Raw genomic sequence first — 26,493 nt, 5'->3', positions numbered from 1 at the left:
TTTTAAGACCTCGTCACCACTTCAAGTTCTAATCAGTATCAAACCTTTAACTTAGTAAACAGTTGCTAATAAAAAGTCGTAGTTAAATAAATGAATAGAGCACAACCGTGCAACAGAACTCAGATAAGCCTCTAAAGAAACAAAGCTTGAAAGAATAAGTTACGCGATTATCTTCAGCGACAGGTTTCAGTCACTGTTTAAACTCGTCTTTTTCCAACCAGGAGTTTGCAAACTTGCATTATCCCATTTTGCCGTCTGTTTTGCTCTATGCCAAGGCTATTCAATTAGCTTGTCATGGGGGCCAGTTCATGAAAAGCATCCCAAATGAGAGGCCGGAAAGATATGACTTGCAATATGAGTACAACCCTTCCTACTCCCCAAGAACAGTACTTATCCAGAGCGAGCAGGAGGGCTGCCAAAATCACTCTGGACCCCTCACACCCAGCACACTGCCTCTTTGAACTGTTACCTTCTGGTCGACGCTAAAGAGCACTGCGCACCAGAACAGCCCCACACAGAAACAGTTTCTTCCCTCAGGCAATCCATCTCATGAACACTTGATGATAATAATTGTGGAACCAACATCACTACTTGCTATACACTTTTATACACATATACACTTATTTAACAACACACTTTACATGCCAATTTGCACATAACAGCTGCTCATATAACGTTGTATATAGTAATATAGCTCTACATACACTTGTCAATCTGTATATTTGCATCCACTACTCCTATTTTATTTATTTTTTTAAATATATTTATTATCTGTTTTTTGTCCTGTCTCTGTAATCCTGTTGCACTGTAGAAGCTCTGTCACCAAAACAAATTCCTCGTATGTGTAAACATACCTGGCAACAAAGCTCTTTCTGATTCTGAGTTATGACTCAACAGCATATAAGAGCCCATATGCTGTATATTTTTGCTCCTTAAGACCCCCACGCAGTATTTTTCTACATTAAAATGTTAATATATTGTATTTTGAAGCTACATAACATCAGTGCATTGTACCATGTGGCTTCTTTTACAAACATTCAAATGTTGTACTTCAAAGCACAATGAAAGCAGTGCATTGCTCAAGTAGGCTTCTTCTACATTCAGACACATTCATATGTTGTTTTGAACTGCATATCAATTATAGATAAAACGATTACAGATTTTGGTCGTACGATTCTGAAGATTAATCATGGTTTCACGGTTATCAGGTCTAATGTAAATTTAAGCTTTATATTATGTAAGTATTTAAATGAACTGTTGTTGTCATCTGCGTTCATACTCACTAATCATTTTAATAATTCATATAACATATCTTTTGTTTACGTTGTACTGAAAGCCACGCACAACTCACCGCTACGGCGTGAGATGTTTTCTACTCGGTACGTCTGGGAGGCGCGAGTGCATCGCTCTATATATTCTAATATTGGAAATAATGAACTTGCGCGCGGAAAAGACAAGTGATATGCGAGTGGCCTGCTGCTATAGTTAATCTAGTGTACGTGTGAAATTAGCCTCGGTATAAGCTCGGAACTTTAAACTAGCGCACAAGTGGCATAACTTTGTTTAGTTACACCAGTTTCGTTCCAGAAACGCACCGTTAAAGCTTAATTATCCAAATGTTTTCGGCTGCTCGCACCACTCGCTTAATGTCAGGTGGCTCACGCTCTGTGCAGCCTTCAACTGCAGCTTGTGCTGTATTGAACAGACAGACGCACGTCACTTCATAACTATAGCGGCTGTTTTTCGACTGAACTAAATTTATTTTTGATGTCTTGGTCACATTATTTGGAGGGCTGGAACACAATGCCTCACGGGCCGCCAATCGAGTAGCCCTGCTCTATCACCTTTCCGCGTTTGTCGCAAATTACGTGACATCACCCTGACAGAGGAGCTTGGCCGGAAGTATCCGGCCCAAATCAATCAAGGAAAATTAGTATATTTAAGCTTTTTTGGAGTCAAACACTTTAAACAATGCTTGAACAAAATTTAAGACCTCGTAAAAATGGGATTAAGACTTTTTAATACCTTTTAGGGCCTTCATTTTCTCATAATTGATTCATCGACTTTTAATACTTTTTAAGTCCGCGGACAGCCTGTTTAATACAGTGTGCATTATTGTGTAATAATTCAATGGATTACAGTCAGTTATTCAGATTCCATCATGGTCTCCTCAGCTAAATCCACTGTTCAGATGTTGTATTTGAGTGTTTATTTGTCAGGTCCTCCTGTGTGTAGCACTAGTTTTTCTTTCACATCTCCTCCAAAGCCTTCTGTTGTGTTCTGATGTGTTTTTTGACTGTGAAATACCTCTAATCATTCAGCGGAGTGATATGGAGCTGCTCAAAACCTGCCGGAACTACTTTAGCTGTGCATTTATCTGACAATAACGGCACACCTTAGAATGCTCATCAGCCAATCAGAATCAAGCATTCAGCAGAACAGTCTATGCATGTTTGTGATTAAATGAAAATTATGCAGACTAATAACAGTGTCAGTAATTAAAGGGCCAGCGCTCCTCAAACGCCCAGAGATTAAATCTGTTCAATGGTGATGAGGGATAATAGTTTTTTAGTACTGCACCATTATATGCCACACCTGTAGGAGTGTGCGTGTGTTACCTGTTCAGTCATGTTGTCCATGCGGTACAGGTCTGGATGAACCATACGCATGATCTGATGCAGTGGCTGACTCTTAAACTCGCACATGGAAAACACTCGCTCGTCCAGACGCGTGCTGGTACCCGTCCGCAGAGCTTTCTAGAGGATAAAGCAGACAACAAATGACATATAGTGCAAAAACAAACAACAAAACACACATTTTCTCACACACACACACACTCTTCTCAGAAAGACAGACTTTCTCTTTCTCTCTCACACGCGCACACATTTATTTATGTGAATTGTGTGGATGTTACATGTTTCCATGTTTTTTATACTCTATAAATGGCCTGTTTCCACTAAGTGTTGCGCTTTTATGGCCATTTCCAATGTCAAAAGGTACCAAAAATTGAACCATACCGTACCATTTTTGGAAAGGGTACCTAGCACAACAAAACCGTACCAAAAGGCGGAGCTAGACGCACAGCTGAACGCTATTGTCGCTAAAAGTCACTCACGCATACACAAGCAGGAGAATGAAAACAAAGGAAGCGCCATTTTTCAATACACAGCCGAGACTACGAGATTACGCAGTAATAATATATACATAAAATAACGAGCCACGGTTGACCCAAGCTCAAAACAAACCTTTTCGTCATCTTGATGAACAGCCACAGACCCAAGAACAAAATCTGCCTTGTCCTGTTGTTGTTTTACAAGGCCGGCTAAAAGTGCGAGCGGTTTCACTATCTCCAGAGAGCTATCATGCGCCAACCGTACGTCTATATTTCTATTAACTAACTTCTTGAGCTGATGATAATAACGTGCATGTGATTACTGAAGTGTTTCTGACATCCGATCCTTTCAGAAATGGACAAACGCCAGAGTGATGCACGAAAAAACAAAGGAGAAGCTGGAAAAAACGAAGGAGCAGATGATTCTTTCAGCAACCTAAACCATGAACAAACATGAATAAACAAACCATGTTTAACTATTATCATCACCTTTTGGACTATTATGAACTGGGAATGACTGAATTACTCTCTAACAGAGGCTACATGTGCTGGTGAAGATTACAGACACAGATGAGAGGTTTGCACTGACTGTGTGCTATATGTTGCATGTTGTTTTTGAACCCAAATAAGGACTAAATGTCTGCTGTGTGTAGTTCTACTGTAGTTGGTGGCATATCGGAGACTGTAAGGGGCTGTATGTGTTTATACATGTTCATTTATTTATTTATTTATTTTATATAATCGCTGACATTACAGTAGGTTATTTTGCACTGTCACCCTGCTGAAAAATCCAGCTTAAACCAGCCTAGGCTGGTTGGCTAGTTTTAGCTGGTTGACCAGCCTGGTTTTAGAGGGGTTTTGGCCATTTCCAGGCTGGTTTCCAGCCATTTCCAGCCTGGTCTTAGCTGGTCAGGCTGGAAAGTGACGAGCTAAATCCAGCTAAAACCAGCTTGAGCAGCCTGGTTTAAGCTAGACATAGCTGGTTTTGGCTGGGCTCCCAGCCTGGCTAGGCTGGTCAAGCCGGTTTTAGCTGGTCATTTTCCAGCCTGACCAGCTAAGACCAGGCTGGAAATGACTGGAAACCAGCCTGGAAATGGCCAAAAAGCCTAGGCTGGTTTAAGCTGTTTTTTTTTTTCAGTAGGGCATTGATCTGCAGTTATAATCAAATCATGTTCATAGAAAAGTTAGTAATAAACATTTATACAGAAGTATTTATGCGTGTAAAGCATCCATTTTGTGTGAAGTGCTTTACTGTAGACATTTCTGAGCGAGAATGACGTCAACTGAAACTTTCATTAGTACCCTTTTGGCAGTGGAAAGGCCAGCCTGATAAAGGTGACCCATAATAAAAACTCATTTTGTCTGATTTATAAGCTTTTGGAGTAATTAGGACATCAGCAATGATCATCACCTTCTTGTAATACCCGTCATACAGATCTGTGTCCTGACGCACGCACGCACGCACGCACGCACGCACACACGCACACACGCACACACACACACAGTATCTTAAATATCTAAAGCCTTTTTGGAATTTAACCCTGTATAAATCCTTCCTAAGAAACAGACTTCCTTCTTGCTTTTGTTCCTCTTTCTTTTCTCCAGCATTCTTCAGTATATCTTCCTTTGTGCTCAACAGAAGAAAGAAACAGGTTTGTGACATAAATAAATGAGGATAGAGTTTCATTTTAGCGTGAACTGGCGCTTTAAGTGATTTTTTTGTAGGTGTTTAACACCATGCCAGCTTCTATGGCTATTGCAAAAGCATACTGGAGATATAGCTTATATTCTGAATTTATTTTTGGTAAACACTCTAAAACTGTATTTAAATTAACAACGTTTACTTTAAAAGAGTGCACTAAATAAAATAAACACCTGAATATTTCCCCCCAATTTCTGTTTAAAGGAGAGAACATGATAGTTTTAATAAGTCATTTCTAATAACTGATTTATTTTATCTTTGTCATGATGACAGCACATAATATTAGACTAGATATTCATCAAGACACTAGTATTCAACTTAAAGTGACATTTAAAGGCTTAACTAGGTTAATCAGGGTAAAGTTAGGATAATTAGGCAAGTCATTGTATAACAGTGGTTTGTTCTGGAGACAATCCAAAACTAATATTGCTGAAGGGGGCTAATAATATTGACCTTAAAATGGCTTTAAAAAATTAAGAACTGCTTTTATTCTAGCTGAAATAAAACAAATAAGACTTTCTCCAGAAGAAAAAATATGATAGGAAATACTGTGAAAAATTCCTGAATCTGTTCAAAATCATAAATATTTGAAAAATAAATTAAAAAATTCACAGAAAGGGGATAAAACCTTGACTTGAACTATAAGTGTAGTTGCGGTTGTTTGTGTGGTCGCAGCGCCCTCACCTGTTTGAGCAGAGCAAGCACATACAGAGGGAAGAGCCGCAGGGCTGCAGGGGCGATCAGACCCGAGGGCTGGATGTTAGAGCCGTTCGCTCGATACGCTGATAAACAATCCACCACAGCATTGACCAGAGCGTCTCTCGCATCAGACAGACTGGAGGAGACGGAGCGATCGATCGCTGAAAACACACATGAACAAACACATCGAAATGATGAAAAAAAACAACACCACAGTGATTGATTTAACCCTCCTGTTTATTTACAGCTTAAAAATGACCCGTGCACCATTTCAACAGCAGAAACAAATAAAACAACATTTTTTTTATCTTGAAGATTGGCGACTCTTTTTAAAACTCCAACATTAAAAATGATATATATATATATATATATATATTCATGATGGCTGTACACATTTAGGGTACAATGGTTGTTTTACTGGTCAATTTTGACGTGCCAGCTATAAAACCAGGGGTGTTGCTAGACACAAAGCTTTACTGGGGCACAGGGGAACCTTCAAATACAACATAATCCCTAGTTAATAATCACTACTTGGAACACTGCTGTAAATACGATGCGCAATACACACAAGCTACCCCTGTGTACAATATATTGATGATAAACGCTGCTTTTAAAACATCAGTGTGTGCCCTTTACCCACCCATGTTTGCCAGCAGGCATGTGATGGCCTGAATATCAGCTCCGGCGAACACTTCATTCAGTTGACTGACCACAGGCAGACACAGGGTGTGCACTCGGATACGACGTTTGCCTGAAAAAAAAAACAGACAAATCCTCAGTCAGGTCACTGATCACTCGGGGTGTAACCAGGGTGCAAATTACAGGGGGGTTTGTAGGGGATTGACTATCCTAATTAACACTTGATGGAGATCAAAACAGGATGTATGGGGGTGAGACCTTTAGTAGTGAAAAATAGTTCTCTTTGGACTGTATATTAAATAATAATATTAGTAATGCAAATAACAGATAATATAAGTATACATTTGACCACCCCTATAACAGTTCATACCATTGTGAATGCATAATCTCACTGATCAGTCTACATATTCATTGAATTTGTGTTCACGAGACACTTTTCTTGCAAAGTGATGTTTGCATCAATATATAATCTGAAATAAAGTTAAAATTAGATTCATAGTTTGACCTACAGCAACTATAATAGAGCTCAGTGTACCGTTACCCCACTACTGAACACTCAAGCCAGAGCCAAACTGGAGAAATGTAGAAATGTTGACCTTTGCTGGAGGTGTAGAGAAGAGCCGCCTGAAAGCAGGCCAGTGACGTATCGGCTAAACTCTCCTCGATGGACATCTGAACGGCGAAACCAGAGTCCGGGTTCACGTTGGCCAGAGAAAGCAGATCAGTGGAGCGCACAAAGAAGTTGCCATGGAAAGTGTGGATGGACAAGCCTGTTGACCAATCAGAGAACTTTATTTGGATGTTTAAAAAGAAATATTTGCTTTCTGAGTAAAAACAAATAAATAAACATTGAAAAATACAATAAAAAATAAATAAAAATAAATATAAAAAATAAAACAATATATAAAAGTTAAAAATATAAATATTTTAATAAAAAAAATAAATATATAAAAGAAAAATATTTTAAAAATTTAAATATGAAAAATAAAAAAATGTGCAAAAGTAAATAAATAAAAATGTAAGAAAAATACAAATTAACATAAAAGTAAATAAAATATATATAACAAATATATATATATAAAGTAAATAAATAACTATTAAAAAACAATAATTAAATACATAAAAAGTAAATAAATGAATTAAAAATTTTTTTTTTAAATATGTATAAGTAAATAAACGAATATTAAAAAACTATAAATAATTAAATATATAAAAGCAAATAAATAAAAATGAAGAGACAATAAAAATAAATATATAAAAGTAAATAATATAAATAAAACAATAGAAAATAAATAAATATTTAAAAACAATAACAAAAAATATATAAAATATAAAAATAAATAATACATGAAAGTAAATAAAAAAATAAAAATACATAAATTCAAAACTAAATAAATATTTAAAAATTTAAAAATTCATATATAAATGTACATAAATAAATATTTAAATACAATAAATAAATATATAAAAGTAAATATTAAAAAACAAAAAATACATAAATATATAACTAAATAAATATTTGAAAACAATTAATAATTCATATATAAATGTAAATAAATAAATATTTACATACAATAAATAAATATATAAAAGTAAATATATCTTAAAAACAATAGAAAAATTTATATATAAAAGTAAATAAATATTAAAAAAAACAATAAAAAATAAACATATAAAAGTAAAAAAAATAATGAACAATAAATAAAAAGAAAAATACATACACATGGTTACAAGATTATTATGCCGACAAGGAGTTGATTATATAATCAAATCAATAGGATCCGGCTTCATCCTCTACATGATTGATCCAACTGACCAAACGCATCTTTAAAAAAAAGTTTTTTAATTTATATATCATTATCTGATGAATTAAACTTTTCATTTATTAATTAATTTCTATAACAATAAAAGATAAATTAAAGTGTAAACTGTGTGACTAGATGTTTCTCTGTTTCAGTGGAATTTACAAGACCCTTCAGACGCTGGTCACTAAAAGTGTCAATCAAAGCAGCCGTGGCTCAGAATTGGTCAGATTTACTCCGCCCCTCACCTTTGGTGCACCTGATCCTCATGACAGCTTCAAAGCCGATCTTTCTGCTGAGGTAGCGCTGGAGGTCCCGCTGCAGTTTCTGTCTCTGCGCTGTATTGTGGATGTGGTGGAAGGACGGGTAGTAGAAGACGCTGCCCGCAGAGTATTTGGACACACACGCTGCACAACAACAACAAAGGTTTAGTCTCTGAACCTCACATTTAAGAGCTGAGAAAGAACAGTGTGTGTGTGTGTGTGTGTGTGTGTGTGTGTACGTACCTAAAGAAGCCAGATCTGAGTACTGGGAGCTCAGTAAGAACAGATCCACTCCAATCTGCTGACCAGAACAATCCAGAGCCAGTTTCTTGTAGAAGTCTGTAGCAGGAGCCAAATGCTGGACAGTCTAGACAGAAACACACCAGCAAATACACTGATATTACTACATTTTATATTATATGACTACAAATGCTGGACAGAAATAAAAAAACTAAAACACTGATTTTACTAATCTATTACAAATATGAGAGAGTTACGACCCTTGATAAACATGAGCCTAAAGTAAAGTGTGAGACCTCAAGTTAGACCTCAAGATAATTGATATAGATATAATTAAGTTAATATTTACCTTTTACCACATCTTATACATATCATTTTGCGAACACATTTACAATAAGGTTTTATTAGATAACATATTTTCTTAATGTTGTTAATGAAAATACAGTTGTTCATTGTTAGTTCTTGATAACGTTCAGTGCATTACCTAATTATAACAAGCACAACTTTGGATTTTAATAATGCATTAGTAAATGTTAAAACATGATTAATAAACGCTGCTCAATCATCTTCACTCTTAGATCATGTAAGTAAATATGTAACCAAATGGCATCTTACTGTATGATCATAAATCTGCAGGCCTACTGACAAACCAGAGCAGCATGAAATATTGCTCACTATATCTTGAAGAAAATATTTATTTGATTTAATTTAATTTCAATAGTGTCTGTACTGTGTTACGACCCTGGTCTAGGGTCAAGGCTGCAACATAAAAAAAAAAACACCCGACAAATAAAATTCACTTTTAATGACCCTTTTCCACCTGGGGATACTCTTCCCGAGGCCCTCAGACTATGCAGAGTCACTGATTCGATCCAAGACCAACGACGAGATGATCCCAAGGTTTCCATAATCCTGGACCAGGCCGAATCCTGAGCAGCTACTGTGGTGGTCATGGAAGAGTGGAGAACATGAGACTGATTCCTGTGACGCTCCAGAGACAGACGAGTCTTCGCTGAGGCCAGCTTCCAGCCTCCGTCACTGAGACTGCAGCTCTGCACAAGACGTTTGGCCAGCGGAGAAATTAAAATGGTCGTGCCCAACTGAGCCTGGTTTCTCTCAAGGTTTTTTTTCTTCACTTCCGCCATTAGTGAAGTTTTTCCCCTCTCCGCTGTCGCCACTGGCTTGCATGGTTCAGGATCTGTAGAGCTGCGCATCGTTGGATTTGCTCTTCAGTGTTTGGACTCTCAGTAGTGATTATTAAACCACACTGAACTGAGCTCAACTGAACTGAACTTAAACACTGAAGCTGAACTACACTGTTCCTATTTACTGTGACCTTTTATGTGAAGCTGCTTTGACACAATCTACATTGTATAAGCGCTGTACAAATAAAGGTGAATTGAATTGAATTGAATTGTGTAGGGTCTCTTTATTTGTCTTTATTTTTTTGTCTTTTTTCTTTTTTTAATCACCAAAAAAAAAAGTTAAGCCAACTAGTTCGGAGTGAACCCACAGAAAAACAAGAACTAAAAACCCAAATGAAACTAACTACACCTAATAAAATAACAAAATCTACACCTACCTCCCTGACTAAGATCAAAAACTGGTGAAAATATTGACAAAAAGAAAAGTGTGGCGTCCACCCCTACTGCCTCTTACCGTGTATAATATATTTACAATATTAACGATCAACAAACAAACAAACCAGAAACAGAATAATAGGAGGGGGGAACACGGATGGGTGTACAACACAAAGTCAAAACTTATACAACAGCACAGGAAACACAATCAATTCTCAGATTATATGTGCTGAAATGTAAACGACAGACAGATCCACTCTTTAATGAAAATCTGTTGAAGAAACGCTATTGGGTTTTAGCCAGAGGAGAAAAAATAAGCAGGATTGAAGAGTTCCTAAGATGATAATGAGGCTTTGGTTTCACCTTTTCAGACTTTTTGACCCTAAAATTGGTCGAATTGAATCTAAAACTTGTTTGGCACTCAAGGTCGAGTGAAGACAAGATTATTTTGCTTAACCCATTGCAGATTATTATGCCAAAATAACTAATAGTAAAAATTGTGGGTAATATCTAATGGTAAAAATGTATTAAGTGTCTGCAGAAACACTTTGATTGACATTCTCCCTTTGTACGTGTCATCAGAGGGGTAAAGCTCCGCCCACTAGTGCCCATCCCTCCCTCATTAGCATAAGAAATTAGTCTTGTTTTTGATTCAGCTGCTATGTTGACAGCCATTTGTAGCTCCGCCCTTATTTAAAAATAAGAGCACAATCTCATTTGCATTTAAAGCGACAGTCACCAAAACACCACAACTTGATTCAAAGCCTAAATGGGTCCGTTTCAGAGTGTTAGAAACATTTTTTGTGTGGTATTTTGAGCTGAAACTGTACTGCACACTCTAGAGACAGCTAGATTTTACATCTTGTAAAAGGGGCATAATAGGTCCCCTTTAAAATGGCAGACTCCCTGACTACTGTGTAAGATGAGATGCAGCCTGTGACTGTAGGGTTGTACCTTGGTGCTGGATCTGAGATTGGGGTCTTCTCTAGACTGCAGGAGCCCGGCGCCGAGCGTGGGCAGCTGGGTCTGAAACACCGACACTCGGCCTCCAGTCGGACACATGAGTTTATACGCCGCCTGCAGAGCGGGACCCAGAGCGCTCTGAGTCTCCCGTGTCTGACTGAACATCCCAGGCAGAGCGTTCAGAAGATCCTTCACCAGCTGAACAACACACACACACTTCTGTTATTCTCACCGGTAACACAGCTGAGAAAACACTGTCAAAGAGTGTGTGATACAAAGATATGAAGCTGGTAAAAACAAACACAGCGCTGACCTTACACACACAAGCACACACACACACAGATATGAGGTCTCATCATACAGAGAAAGAAAGATAATTAGATTCAAACCTCTTTACTCTCTTTGAGATTGACCAGCAGACTGTCGTGTGTCGGGATGAACACATCTAAGAGTCAAACACACACACACATCAGATTGGTTTCAGCAAATAAACAAAGCAATATCACACTGTTAGAATTGAGCAAGTTATAAGAAATTTAATTCACATAAAAAATAAATAATAAAAGTGAAGGGAATTAGAGCAGCTTACCCTCAATATCAGACACCACCAGCATCTGAGGCTGAGAAAGACCCTCCTGCAGGTTGTAGAAGTGGATGGTGCTGTCAAATGTCACGAAACCGATGCGAGTGCGAGTATCTCCAGGCAGCCTGACATGGAAACACACACAAACATTTGCTCATGCAGATGACAAACTCATCTATTCACACTCATCTAATCAGAGTCTGCTCAACAGCTCACTTGTCAAGGTTATCCAGCAATGACTGGCAGAACACATTCAGGTAGCCCGATTCCACTGCATTATGGGATACATCCAAGACAAACAGGTAGACGGCTGGCTGAGGAGGCCGCAGCTGCAGAGAGAAAGCAAATATGCACATACATATATATAAATAAATATATATAGATACATGCATATATATATATATATATATATATATATATATATATATATATATATATATATATATATATATATATATATATATATATATATATATATATATATATATATATAATAAAAAATTTTACAAAAAAATTCACACTTCTGTACATATCTCAGTTTTTAAGTCAGTTAAAGTTTTGGTACAGTTGAATGCACAACTTAAAATGGGTTGTTTTATTATTAATTTTAACATATGTGACCCTGGAGCACAAAACCATTAGCATCAAAATGTCAGATTCTTACACCACCTAAAAGCTGAATGAATAATCGGTCTACTGACGTATGGTTTGTTAGGATAGGACGATATTTGGCAGAGAAATAACTATGTTAAAATCTGCAATTTGAGTTTAAAAAAATAAATAAAACAATCATAAAAAAAAATGTCTAAATTAAATTCTTAGCGATGCATATTACCAATCAAAAATTGAGTTTTGATATATTTACAAAACATTTTATAATTTTGTATGATTATTTTTTAGGGGTTTTCACCTTTATTGATGGGACAGTGGAGATGTAGAGACAGGAAAGTGTGGGGATCAGCGATAGGGGAAGGATTCGCAAAGGACCTCGAGACGGGAATCGAACTTGGGTCGCTGCGAGCCCCTCAGTACTATGTGTCGAAGCACTAACCACTAGGCTATTGGTGCAGACAACATGATTATTTTTTGTACTTAATATTCTAATGGCTTCTTGAATAAAAGAATCTATAATTGACCCAAACAAAGTGCTATAAGCTATTGTCAAAAATATACCTGTGCAATGCAAGACAACAATTAGTACCAGAATCATATGTTCCTTATTACATTTAAAGGTCTCATGTAGGGTTGGGTCAATAGACAATGCCATTATCCATCGGTGATGGCTGATAGACATCACGATACTGAGCCGGCGTCGCAATCCTCCGCCTCACTCCGCCCCATCGCAGCAGCAACCCGCTCACAAAAAATACACACACAGCCCCGATTACACTGATACGTCTTAGTTTTAAAACGGCACTTTAGAATGAAAACGATCCACGTTCACACAGGCGTTTCACCTAACATTTCTGAACATCCCTCAGTCTACACTATACCACTGAAAACACACATCACGTGACCACACAACCACACACACACTCTGGCATGCGCTGCAGCATATGCGCACATCTGAGCTCCAGGCAGTCAGTGGGTGCTTTGAGCACAAAACCCCAGAGAGCAGTGCACGTCGGACAGTTTATCCCGGATGTACCGCTGGATGGCTTCTCACTATAGTTGTTAAACGTGATATTTAATTAATCTTGTCTCTATCTAACGACTCTTCAGTCTTTTGAATCTCTCAGGTAACTTGTCACAGCGTCAGTACACTGCTTTAGTCTTTCGCTTTCATGCTTGTTCTTAGTCATTTTAGCCAAAACCTCAGATACTGTTGGTTGGTTCCTGTTGGTTGTGCACCTTTTTACCAACCGAGTTTGTTGACGCCATTATAACGACACAGATCACTCTGCCTATTCATGCCAGAGTCCTGCGGAAAAAGTGATTGACAGGTGGTCATTTGTGTGTGTGACTTATCTTTATTTATTTATGATTTGGTTATGGGTGAAACAAAGACCATGCAGGTCAGCTAGTTGAAACGGTTGGCTACAAATAATTAATTCGTTATGAATTAATTAAGTATTCATAAATGATTAATTCACCGCCGCCTACGACGACGCCTTCGTCCATCGCAATGTTTCACATTAGACATCGTACGATGCCAAATTGGATTTGAAATGTGCATTTTAATGCAATGTTTGATGTAATCAAAACTGAAAAAATGGAGAGGGCGGGACAAAGTAGCAACTCCCCTTTAAAAAAAACAGCCAATAGTATTTTATCACAATTCTGCCAATGAGCTCACGCGCATCAAATGATAAGCAAGTGAGAAGGGGGCGAGGCATGTCAGATCCTAGAGAGCATTTGATTGGTCAGAAGTTTTGATGAGAAACTGAAGTATGAGGTGACGTCAATAAAATGTTGATCCAGCTTTGGATGTTTATATCTGTTTAATATCTTCTAAATGCAGATTATGTCAATGTTTTGGAGCACACTGGCTTATAGACATCCTTAAAACTGACAATACTCAAAAACATCTTAAAATGTCCCTGTAATTCTGAAATGACCATATGCAACAGAATAACACGATCACTCTGTAAAGACGCGCAGATGCTCACCATGTAATCTGAAGAGGCGATAAACTCCACTGTTGAATTCTGGACCTCGGGTCTCTTGTGCGGTTCGCCGTATGAGCGAGTTACAGGGTTATACATGAACTCATCAGGAACTGACCGAGAAGAAGAGACTACATCAGAACATGAGCTAAAATATGAATGAATGTAACCCAGAAGTGACCTATAGAATCTTACCATCGTTGACTCTGTAACACAGGTTACATTTCCACCTGCGCTGGTCCAGGAAGGAAACAAACGGGTTTATGTACGTCCGACATGATCGACAGCGAACTATAGTGTTAGAGGTGATGACCGGTAACTGCTGCAGAGACAAACACACAGAGAGTTCATTAATATCAAACGGTAACATTCATCAATTAGTTCATTAATTTCCACAGGGTTCCACAGAGGAATGAACCGCCAACTTTTCCAGCATTTGTTTTATGCCCTTCCAGCTGCAACCCAGTACTGGGAAACACCCATACACACTAATTTACACAACAGCAAATTTAGTTCATCAATTCCCCTATAGCGCTTGTGTTTGGACTGTGGGGGAAACCGGAGCATCCGGAGGAAACCCACGCCAACACGAGGAGAACATGCAAACTCCACACAGAATCATCAACTGACCCAGCCGGGACTCAAAACAGCGACCTTCTTGCTGTGAGGCCACAGTGCTAACCATTGAGCTACGGTGTTTCCCGAAATGGTGACATTATATCATATTATATTCAGGAGAAGATTATATCCGCAAAGTTAACGGGATAGTTTACCCAAAATAAAAAATAGTGTCATTATTTACTTGATTCAAACATGTTTGAGTTTCTTTCTTCTGTTAAACACAGATATTTTGGAAATGTTGGAAAGCTGCAACCACTGACTTTCGTAATATTTGGATTTCCTATTATGGAAGTCAATGGTCACGGATTTTCAGCTTTCTTTCAAATTTATAAATATATATATATATATATATATAAATATATATATATATATATATATATATATATATATATATATATATATATATATATATATATATATATATATATATATATAGATTTTTTTTTTTATTTTATATAGATTTTTTTCTGTTCAACAAAATAAAGAATCTCGTAAATATTTTAACCACTTTAGGGAGACTAAATTTTCATTTCTGGGTGAACTATCCATTTAATTTGCTCAGATAATCATAAACACACACACACACACACACACACACAACACACACACAAAATAGTATTGGCAGTAAGCCACTAGATAAGAAAAAAACAAACAAAGATGCATTACTAGTGTTTAATGACACCTTTATCTGTAAATCAGAAGCTGATTACAATAATATAATATTAATAAAAAAGTTGGCCCTTGTGGGGATTCAGAGTAAAGTTTATTGATAAGATAACCATCGTAACAAGTGGGGTCTTGCTTTATAAATAAATATATATATTTATATATGTATATTTGATTGATTGATTGATTTGAGTTTTGACAATTATATTTATTTTAGAATTTATAATGGTCTTACAATAGGCAAAAATCCATGTAAAGACTTTTTTATAAGTCTCTTGCACACAAAGGCTGAACTTATTTGAACAAAATGTTTAAAATGTTATGATTATAAATAATATTTTTATGTGAATCTGCTTTAAAATGTAATTAATTTCAGTAATTCAAATTGGAATATTCAGCATTATTACCTCAATGTTCAACGTCACATTACATGAAATTATTATACATAACAGTGATTAAATGTATTTAATTATGTAAAGAAACAAACAAACAAATAAATAAAAAAATAAATAATAAAAAATAAATATAATGAATGAAAAATAAACTAAAATAAATAAATCAATTAAAATAAAATAAAAAATGATAAAACAAATAAATAAAATAATAATAATTATTATTACTTTATTATTATTATTATTATTATTATTATTATTATTATTATTATTATGCAATGTCAGGCCTAGTGTTGCTTCATATTTTTGTGGAGACCTTCCCTTTAAATGTAAATCTCTTATAAAATCAGAAATGTATTTGTGGTCACTGTTGAATAACTTGCATAACACATAAATGTCTTTTTAACAATGATCTTCTGAAGTGTTGGGCTTTGATTTGTTGTGAACTCCTACCGTTAAATCTCTGAAGGGATGCAGCAATAATCCAAGAGGCAGACGAGCTTTATTGAGCAGAGCCTGAGTCTGGGGAATGTTAGTGAGAGTACAGCGAAACGTGCTGGAGGAGAAAAACACAAAGAAAGAGAAACTTTAAACAGAGCAGCTTGTGTTTGCACCCGTCATGTGAAACCACAACATCCTTCAAACGCAAATGTGCATGCGTATATGTGTGTGTATTTGAGTATTATATTGGAAAAATCTGGCATTGACATACTTTGTTTATCTGCAATATATATATCGTGATATGAATATATTAATCACCAGATGGCTTGAATAGCTCAATTTAGAAATAATGAATCAATTTAGACTGATTGGGATTCATTTGCATAAAATATAATACTAAAATTACAATCATAAATGAATACAACAGAGAAAAGATAAGAGTGCTTATTCGCTTTCTGAGGAATCTAACAGTATTCAGGTACAGAAATTGAATAAATGTAAAACAACACTGCATTGTCTTCACTCTTTAAATAATTCAATAAAAATCAGGCTTTATTATAGTTACAAATGATGCGATTACTTTGTCTGAAACATTTCAAAGGAGTATAAAGCATTCGGACACCTCACAGGCCATGACAAACGTTCACTCTATAATGGTGACTCCTCAAATCATATGTATTCTTAATTGTGGTTCCTGGTCAACTATAATCCAGAGTCAACACTGTAGATCCTGTAATCTGTCTATTGCAGATACACACAATACTATATTGACGCTAAAACCTTATTTGCTGCAGCCTTAGTGTGTTTGTTCAAGTTTATGTGGTTTACAGGGACACAAAATTGTATGATGGCATGGGTATGACTTGGTTGTACTCTATTAAGATGGTTTACAGGGACACACTTCATGTCCCTGTAATTCAAGAAGCTTAAAAATCCTACCTAATGGGATATTTTGTTTCCTGTGAGGGTTTGTGTTTTAAATAACAGGCTGTCACTGTATAAAATGCATTACGCCTATGGAGTGTCCCTGTAAACCATGTATACAATTATGTGTGTGTGTGTGTGTATGCTCTCACTCTGGGTTACAGTTGACTTTGCGCAGGTCACTGCTCAGGTTGGGTTCAGGTGGAGACGCTTGTTTTGGAGGAAGGATGTTTCGCTCCTGCAGCAGATTAAGGGGTCTCAGGGTTTCCATTTCCAGCTCAGGAACGCCGCTCAGACCTCCTAACGCTGACGACAGCTCGTTCAGAGAGGGGAAAGGCTATGGAAATAAAACAAAAAAAAAAGATATTTGGAAAAATATACTGAATGACCCTACTGGTCCAACATTTCTTTAATTACTAAATCAGACAAGTTTTTTTCCAGTTTGATCAATGTAGAGCAGTGTTTCTCAACCACGTTCCTGGAGCTTTGCACATTTTCCAGGTCTACTTTTCCAAACACACCTGATTCAGATCATCAGCTCATTAGCAGAGACTAAAGGGTGTGACAGACAAAGGAGACATCCAAAACATGCAGTGCTGGTGATGCTCCAGGATCGTGGTGGAGAAACACAGATGTAGAGAAATCAGGAAGATGAATGATGAAAACATTAACGTCTGAGTGTCTTCATTATAGTCTGTTTGTTTGACAGAAATGTTAAAGTAATCGGCACAAACTATGTATTTCAAGTAATTTTTTTATTACTAGTAAACGTTTTCAATTTTAATTTCTTTATTGATAATAAAAAACATTTATTTTACAGATTTTTTCATTTTGTTTATTTCTTAATCTAATTTATTTTTAAAAATTACTTTTAAAAACTTGCAAAACAATTTACTATTCCTAATATTATCTACTATATATTATATTCAACTGTCTTTGTTCTGTTTTTACTAAGTAATGCACCAATATCCCAAAGTTTTGCCTTGAAACCCCAATTATTTAAAAGTCCAAACCCCAATATTGGATAATTTTTCAAATATCAGACTTTAACTCTTTAAAAAATGATATATTGCATATATTTTGTAAATGTTACAGTGGTCTGAAAGCAAAAACTGCTATTGTGAAAGAAATTTCCGGTAGCTGAAAATTTAGTGCGTCCCCATTAATTTACTATACTTAAAATAGTGTAATATCACATATATATTGTGTATCAATTGTAGTGTATTATCATATAGACAGTGTCATATCATATATACCAGTTTTGACATTGGCCTTCTGCTTTCCATCAAAAAAATCATCTGCATTTTGTCAGTAAATGACACAGAAACACCAGACAGTACCTGCGAGTACGGCTGGTATCCTGATGGGTTGTACCCTCCGTGTGCAGGGGAGGAGTCTGGCCTGGGGGCGGGGCTTTGTTGGTAACCAGGATGCATGGTTGGATAATTGTATCCAAAGGGCGGAGCTTGTTTAGTGGGAACGCCAGCAGGAGGAGCTGCGAGATCTGCTGAAATAAAGACAGAGATGAGATGAATGTGTGTCAGGGAATCATTCACGTGCGGATTAAGATGAAAGCTGTGAGGATGTACCTTGGTAACCGCCGCCCTCCAGAGACTCGTAGCTGTTGGGAACCGGAGATGCACTGCCTGTGGTTGTAGAGGAGCTGTCTCCACCTGCGAGACGTTACAAACACACACAGATATTTTAAAAAAAAGTTCTCATTTTTATGGATGAATGAAATAATGATTTCAGAGGGGTCATGTGACACTGAAGACTAGCGTAACGATGATGAAAATTAAAGGGATAGTTCACGCAAAAATAAATTACATATCCACAAGTCATCTAAAATTTTAGGTGACTTTTTTTCTCCAGTAGAACACTAAAGAACATTTAGTGCTGATTTTTGAGCTGAATTGAATCCTTGTTGATTCATATAATGGCAATGAATAGTGACGGGTTTTTTAGATTAAAAGTAAACACATACAAGCAAGTCCAAATCAATAGTCTTGGCTCCTGACGACACACGAAAGTCTTAAAGCGAAACGATCGGTCTGGTAAGAAACTAAACATTATTAGCCTTAATCCACAGCCAGGTCAAACAGTTCTCTGCACAAGTGCGAATGTAGTCCAGTCGCATTTAACATATGATATCACGATGGTTGGTGACGCATTCAACAATATCAATCAACAAACTAACAATAAAGCTAATAATATTGTAAACAATATTTTCTTATACGGACTGATCATTTTACTTGACAAGACCTCAGTGTGTCATCAGGAGCCAAGACTATTGATTTGAACTCATTTGTATGCATTTATTTTTAATCTAAAAAAAAACCTGTCACCATTCACTGCCATTATATGAAGCACCAAGGACCAGCTCAAATGTATTCAGCTCAAAATCTGCTTTAATGTACTGAAGAATTAAATGTCACCTACATCTTGGATGATCTGTGAGTAAATGGACATTTTCATTTTGAGGTGAACCCATTAAGCTTTGAACTACACTAATAACATCTTAAAATGTATTGCAACAGAAAACAGTTCAGTATCACTTTACATTGACGGTACCTTTTGTTGACTAGGCATGCGCCAGTATTAAATTCTGACGGTTTAATAACCCTGGATAAAAATATCAGGGTTTTATGGTACTGTGATTACTGCTCTAAAATATATTATTATTATTATTATTATTATTATTATTGTTGTCTGGTAAAACTTTTCCCCCTTTGAACACAATCTATTTTATTTTGAGAAACATATAAAACATTTTGGAGCAGTAAACATGTCAGGCTGAATAATTGAAATGAATTATTGACCTCTACAGTCTTCTTTAGTTTCAAAAACACTGATTTCTTTACAATTCCTGCTGGAGATATTGTCATAAAACTAAAGAAAAAAAAGTCAACAAAACAAATCTTACATACACCATAGGAATGCTGGTATTGCAGGAAATGTTGGCGGTTTTAAAACCTTGACTTTTCCAAACCGCGGTATACCTTGAAAACGGTTATCGTCCCATATCTATTGTTGACTACAAGTTACATTGCAACTACATGCAAACTAATTCTCATCGGAGTGTTAGTAGACTGTCTACTTAACATTTACTGATATATTTAAAACTATTTGCTGCTCTACCAACACGCATTCAATTTGACTATATGAAAATTTTAAGCTCCTGTGAACCAAGACTAACCTAACAGTCCTTAATATTACTCTAATAAGAATTATTTGGCATGTTATCAAACTTCTACTTTAAAAGAAAACAACAAAATGTGTTAAAGTGACTATCAAGTGATACTGTACTAATAGTTCGTTTTAAATTCTAATACTATATGCTGTATTTTTGACCAAATCAATGCAGCCTTATATCATGTCTTAACGCTGTGAGTATTATGTACATGCAATAAAAAAAGAAGTTATGTTAAAAGAAGTTGGTTATAACCATCCACAATGACAACTTGTTTTTTTTTTTTAATTCCGGTGACATCACCCTTGATCGGGTGCATTTTCAAGTTTTTCCAGCACAAATGACATATTTGCCTACATATACATGTTTTACCAGACGCTTACACTTCTGTCAGAAATACTCAATTCAGATTGGTCAGTCATGACATTCCAAGACAGAGATAATAACCTCTAAATAACGCAGGCTCATCTGGGAGCTTCAAATCACAGTGAGTGTCTCTGAATATGTTCAAACCCATAACCTTACATCCACATTTATATGGATCTGCTTTTCTGTCTTGTTGTGGTAAAATAATGCGCAGGTTAGTGTATACTCCATCAGCAGTTTTTGTCAGATTTTGTTGGTGGCATGCTTTCCCTTAAATTAGACATTGAATTACTGTCATTTACTATTGAAATGTTATTTACTCGCATTCCAAATGTCACCTTTCATCTTAAATTTATATTTACATTTAGTCATTTAGCAGACACTGTTATCCAAAGCGACTTACAAATGAGGACAAGGAAGCAATTCACACAACTATAAGAGCAGCAGTTTCAGGTGTGTAAAGTCTAAGAAGCAAAGCATTAGTAATGTAAGTTTTTTTTTTATATATATATTTAAATATTTTATATTTATATTAAATTTTTTAAGCATATTTATTTTAATTTCACGCATTTTCTTCTCCCACTACCGTATATATATATATATATAAATACACACACATTTATTTTAATTTTTCAGGGGGGGTTACCTTTATTATGATATAGGACAGTGGAGATTTCAGACAGGTAAGCATTGGGAGCAGAGAGGGGGGAAGGATCGGCAAAAGACCTCGAGCTGGGAATCGAACTCTGGTCGCCGTGAGCATGTCAGTGCTTTGTCGGCGCTCAGTACCACTAAGCTAGATATATACCACTAAGCTAGGTATATATACACACACACACACACACACACACACACACACACACACACACACACACACACACACACACACACACACACACACACACACACATACATACATATATATATATATATATATATATATACACACACACACACACACACACATACATACATACATATATATATATATATATATAAATATATATATAGATCATGCAACAGACACCGGAGTTTTTATTTTATGCAAAAGCAAAAATTTCTATTATATATTTGAGGTAAATAGTTCATTATTATTACTTAAAATGTGGTAAGATAAATCATGAAAGCAGCACATTATTATATTTAAGCCGTTTCAAGCACAAAATCTTGTTGCATCGTGTGTTGTTGGGATACACTGTTAAAAATAAAAGACTTTTAACTGGCCATTGACAAACATTTTATTAATTCGTTTATTTTATTTTCGGCTTAGCCCCTTTATTAATCCGGGGTCACCACAGCGGAATGAACCATCCAGCATATGTTTTACGCAGTGGATGCCCTTCCAGCTGCAACCCAACACCGGGAAACACCCATACACTTTTATATTCACACACTCATACACTACGGCCAACTCAGTTAATCAATTCCCCTATAGCGCATGTGTTTGGACTGTGTGGGAAACCAGAGCACTCAGAGGAAACCCACGCCAACACGTGGAGTACATGCAAACTCCACACAGAAATGAGATCTGACCCAGCTGGGGCTCGAACCAGCGACCTTGACCACATTTAATAATCTCTGTTTAACAAACAACTCAGTAAAACACTGATTTGCTATTCAACAGCATTTTCTCTCTGATATTCAGTGAAATGACAGAATCTGGCCTCTCGCTGGAGAAGACAAGAGTAATAAACCTCAGCAGAGCTTAACCTCACACTAATCCTCCATAACCCAACTACTGAAACCACACAAGACCAGAGAGAGAGAGACTGTGATTGGCTAAAGCCCTGTTATCCTGCACTCAATCTGTTCCCTCACTGGATCAGCGTCTGGACTCAAGACCCGATGAAATATCAGTGTACAGAGCTCAGTTTAGCTGTCATCACTGATAACAAACCCAGCACAGCAGAGAAGATCAGTTTAGAGGAGCAGAGCGTCCTCCTGAGACACTGACGCCTCTGATAATAGCGACCGTGATGAACACACACGAGACGAGTGCAAGAAAGAAAACAATAGATAGGTTTCAGACAGTGATGATGAAACCTCAGGAGTGTGTGTGATGAATCTGTAGCAGGTTTATCCAAACTCCCCATGAGAAAACATAGCCCCCTGACACACCGTGAGCTAAAAATAAACCAGCTCATGGCACTCTCACACACACATGCTTGTTTTTGTGAATTGTGGGGACATGCCATAGGTTTATATTGTTTTTACACTGTGGGTCCCACACCAACCCAATCTCTAAACACAGACCACTTAGAACACTGTGTGCATATTTACTTTCTGAAACACACACCCACACACACACACACACTCTTCTGTATGATTTATAAGTCTTCTTGAAAATAGAAGTATGGACAATGTCCTCATAACCCACCTTCTCCTGTAATAACGGTCATAACATGACATAATACAAGTGTGTGTGTGCTGATACATCACAAAAACACCAACACACACTCTGACACAAGCACATACACACACTGAGACAGATACTCAAACACAAATACTCACACACACAATCAAAATACAGACAGACATGCATACACACACACACACACACACACACACACACACACACAAAAACCCTTAGACATGCACACACAATCAAGACAGACACAAACAAACACTCAAGCCACACACACACTCAGACACACACACACAAACACTCAAGCCACACACAATCAGACACACACACGCACATGTGCACACATACACATGCTCTCTGACACAAACACACAACACACAATCAGATACACACACTGACTCTCAGACAGACACACACACTCTCTGACAAACACAATCACTCTATGACACACACAATCAGACACACACAATCAGACACACACAAACACTCAAAGACACACACACACACACACACACACACACAAGCACTTAAGCCACACACAATCAGACACACACACACTCAAAGACACACACACTCACACATGCACGTGCAGACACACACAAGCACTTAAGCCACGCACAATCAAACACACACACACACTCAGACTCACACACACTTAAAGACAGACATACACACAAACGAACAAACACTTGAGAGACACAATCAGACACACACACGCATACACACACACTCAAAGACACATGCATTCAAAAACACACACTCTCAGACACACAGTCAAAGACACTCAGACACACACACACTCTCAGATACACACACAAACACTCAAGTCACCCACCCCCACACACACACACACACTTCAAAGACACTTACACAAGCACTCAAGAGAGACAGACACACACACACACACACACAAAATCAGACAAACACACATACACACACACACACACACACACACACACACACACACACACACACACACACACACACACACACACACACACACACACACACAGTAAGATCAAGCGTGTGTGTTTAAGTGAATCTGCAGTCTTGAAGTGAAGGAACAGCAGGACAGGATGAGATGACACTGGAGGAGCGTCTCCAGACAGCAGGACGTGTTTACATGTGTGTTCATTTCAAAAGGGAAGGAAGATGCAGGGATGGGAAACGGCAGCAGGTATCTGGGATGGAGGGATGATGAAGAAGAAGGGAGAAAAGAAAAGCAAACGCAGACCTGCTTCCTCATCCTCCTCATCCTCTTCCTCATGGTCAGAACTGGATGAGGAGTGATCGCCCGCGGCCGAGCTAACGGCGTTATTCACCCCACGGTCAGCGTACAGCAGCCCTGAAATACAACAACCATCACACACACAACACACACCAGTTCAGTTCAGACACACAGAGAGACAGAGAGAAGCAGAGCTGGACGTCTGCGATTCACCTGCCCGAAATCTCACAAGAGGACAACACAAACACCAGACAAACATTAACAACTGCGACTGGAACATACTACACATTGCAATATTTTGTTTTACTACGATACAATTTCAATCAGATACACCAATTTCAAGTGGCCGCCATTTTAAAAACAAAAGCGAGGCTGCTGTGGGAAGACACCCGGAAGTATAGGATCGGCACTGTAAACGCTGCAGCAACATGCTGTGGACTACAAACCTCCAGCTGTTGCAGATACAGTGTAAACATCACTTTAATATCATTCAGTTCAGTTTAATTTAACAATTAAATGCATATTAGGCATCGAACAACATCACAATCTCTTTAAAAGTAATGCGCTTAATAGGGATGCACATTATATCGGCGGCCATATTGTAGGGTTGGAAGATAAGGCAAAAATTGATATCACGATATATTTCTTAATTTCGGTTGATACGATATAATTCTGATATCGATATGGACGATATTAAAAAGCCAGGAAAAAACCGGCAAGACTGCACACAATGCCTGGAATTGCACTTGCATCCCCAAATCAATAGCTGCGTTTCTACTATCGCGCCTAAAGCGAGCAAGCCAGGGCGAGCCAAGGCCAGTCGCGTTTCCACTATCACTTCCGGGGCGTAATCGGGCCAAAGCGGGGCTTCCTTGGGGCCAGCGTCCGGCCTTTTTCGGCCTGCCGAATACCTTGGGCCAAGGAGGGCCAACTGGGGCTTCGGGGCGGGGTTACGTACAAAGGCGGAGTTTTCCTGTCAGGTAAAGAGGAGACAAGATGCTTTCTTCCCTTACATTTGTTTTGCTATTGCGCTTGATCAACTCACTCGCCTTGCAGCCAAAATCTGTGTTCGAAGTAAATGCCGCTCGAATGTCCTTATCCAGGGATCGCTGCCTGGCCTTACACCAACAGACCACAAACAGTAAAAAAGCAATCGCTTCGGTGTTCTCCATCTTCCAGCTCTCGTAGTGATGCCAGGTTGTGTTTGTGGTTATAATTTGAGTGTTTTGTTCCCGCTGAAGTGGGCGGGTTGTGTGACGGGTTGTGTGACGTTTGATTCGGGGGACGTTCTGGGGGCGGTGTTTGCGTGACGCGCTGCGAGCAACTAGCCCGACAGTGGAAACGCGACATGATTTCGGCCTCATTTCTCAACCTCCCGGGCTATTGGACCGGCCTGGCCCGATTAAAGCCCTGGCTCGCACTGGCCCGATAGTGGAAATGCGGCTAATCAGTCCGAGATCACCGGGTCTGCTCGATTGAGTGGATCGATTGTAGTGAGAAAACCAAACAAACGACGCATGCTATATCACGGTGTATTATGATTGTGTAATAGCCATATATACAACTATACGAAGAGAGAATGATGAGTGGGGCGAGGTGTCATTCCTACAGGTAAATGTGCGTTTCATGTCTAATGCGAAAATAAAAGCATCTCAACATTGATCTGCTTCGCGATCTGATGCAGTCTCAGTTCATATGCCATGTCTCTCAATAATTTTGCAGAATTCTAGCCAATGTTTTTTTAATAGATTAATAAATTCAATAGATAGATTTTTACAAAACCTGACAACTGAAATGAGGCTCTGTATGAGAAAGTCAGACCTCTCTGATTTATATTTGGTGACGATGTCTGTGGGTGTTAAAATTAGAGTGCACACTTTCGCTTATAAAATATTCTATACACAACTGGTTAAACGTTTGGGGTCAGTAACGATTGTTAAATATGGTAAAATAAGCTTTTCCTGCTCACCAAGACTGCATTTATTTCATCATAAATACAGCAAAATTGTGAAATATTGCACTCTATATAACTTCAAAAGTAGTTTATTATTTAATTTAATCATTTATTCCAGTCATTTTAAAGATGAATTTTCAGCTTCATTACTCCAGTC

The 26,493-nt window shown here is 37.5% G+C and overlaps 1 protein-coding gene across 3 annotated transcripts in view; it reads right to left on the bottom strand.

Moving 5' to 3' along the window:
* The window catches only part of sec24b (SEC24 homolog B, COPII coat complex component), a 38,793-nt gene that overhangs the window by 4,782 nt on the left and 7,518 nt on the right, over positions 1–26,493 (bottom strand). Inside the window, exons 4-20 of one of the 3 annotated variants that reach the window (XM_056471773.1) lie at positions 24,389–24,499; positions 18,823–18,906; positions 18,574–18,740; positions 17,386–17,570; positions 16,322–16,424; positions 14,385–14,511; positions 14,193–14,302; positions 11,800–11,912; positions 11,590–11,708; positions 11,390–11,445; positions 10,992–11,198; positions 8,461–8,584; positions 8,203–8,361; positions 6,749–6,922; positions 6,154–6,264; positions 5,499–5,674; positions 2,619–2,756 (exon numbers count right to left, since the gene is read on the bottom strand). In XM_056471773.1, coding sequence (XP_056327748.1) covers positions 2,619–2,756; positions 5,499–5,674; positions 6,154–6,264; positions 6,749–6,922; positions 8,203–8,361; positions 8,461–8,584; positions 10,992–11,198; positions 11,390–11,445; positions 11,590–11,708; positions 11,800–11,912; positions 14,193–14,302; positions 14,385–14,511; positions 16,322–16,424; positions 17,386–17,570; positions 18,574–18,740; positions 18,823–18,906; positions 24,389–24,499 — 2,264 coding nt within the window. The remainder of the gene's footprint in view (positions 1–2,618; positions 2,757–5,498; positions 5,675–6,153; positions 6,265–6,748; positions 6,923–8,202; positions 8,362–8,460; positions 8,585–10,991; positions 11,199–11,389; positions 11,446–11,589; positions 11,709–11,799; positions 11,913–14,192; positions 14,303–14,384; positions 14,512–16,321; positions 16,425–17,385; positions 17,571–18,573; positions 18,741–18,822; positions 18,907–24,388; positions 24,500–26,493) is intronic. The other 2 variants (XM_056471774.1, XM_056471775.1) reach the window with 2 other exon arrangements.

The sequence above is a fragment of the Danio aesculapii genome, chromosome 14 (assembly GCF_903798145.1).
Source record: "Danio aesculapii chromosome 14, fDanAes4.1, whole genome shotgun sequence".
NCBI classification, from domain to species: Eukaryota; Metazoa; Chordata; class Actinopteri; order Cypriniformes; family Danionidae; genus Danio; species Danio aesculapii.
The sequence above is the reverse complement of the archived record's forward strand: the minus strand, read 5'-3'. Positions and strand labels throughout refer to the sequence as shown.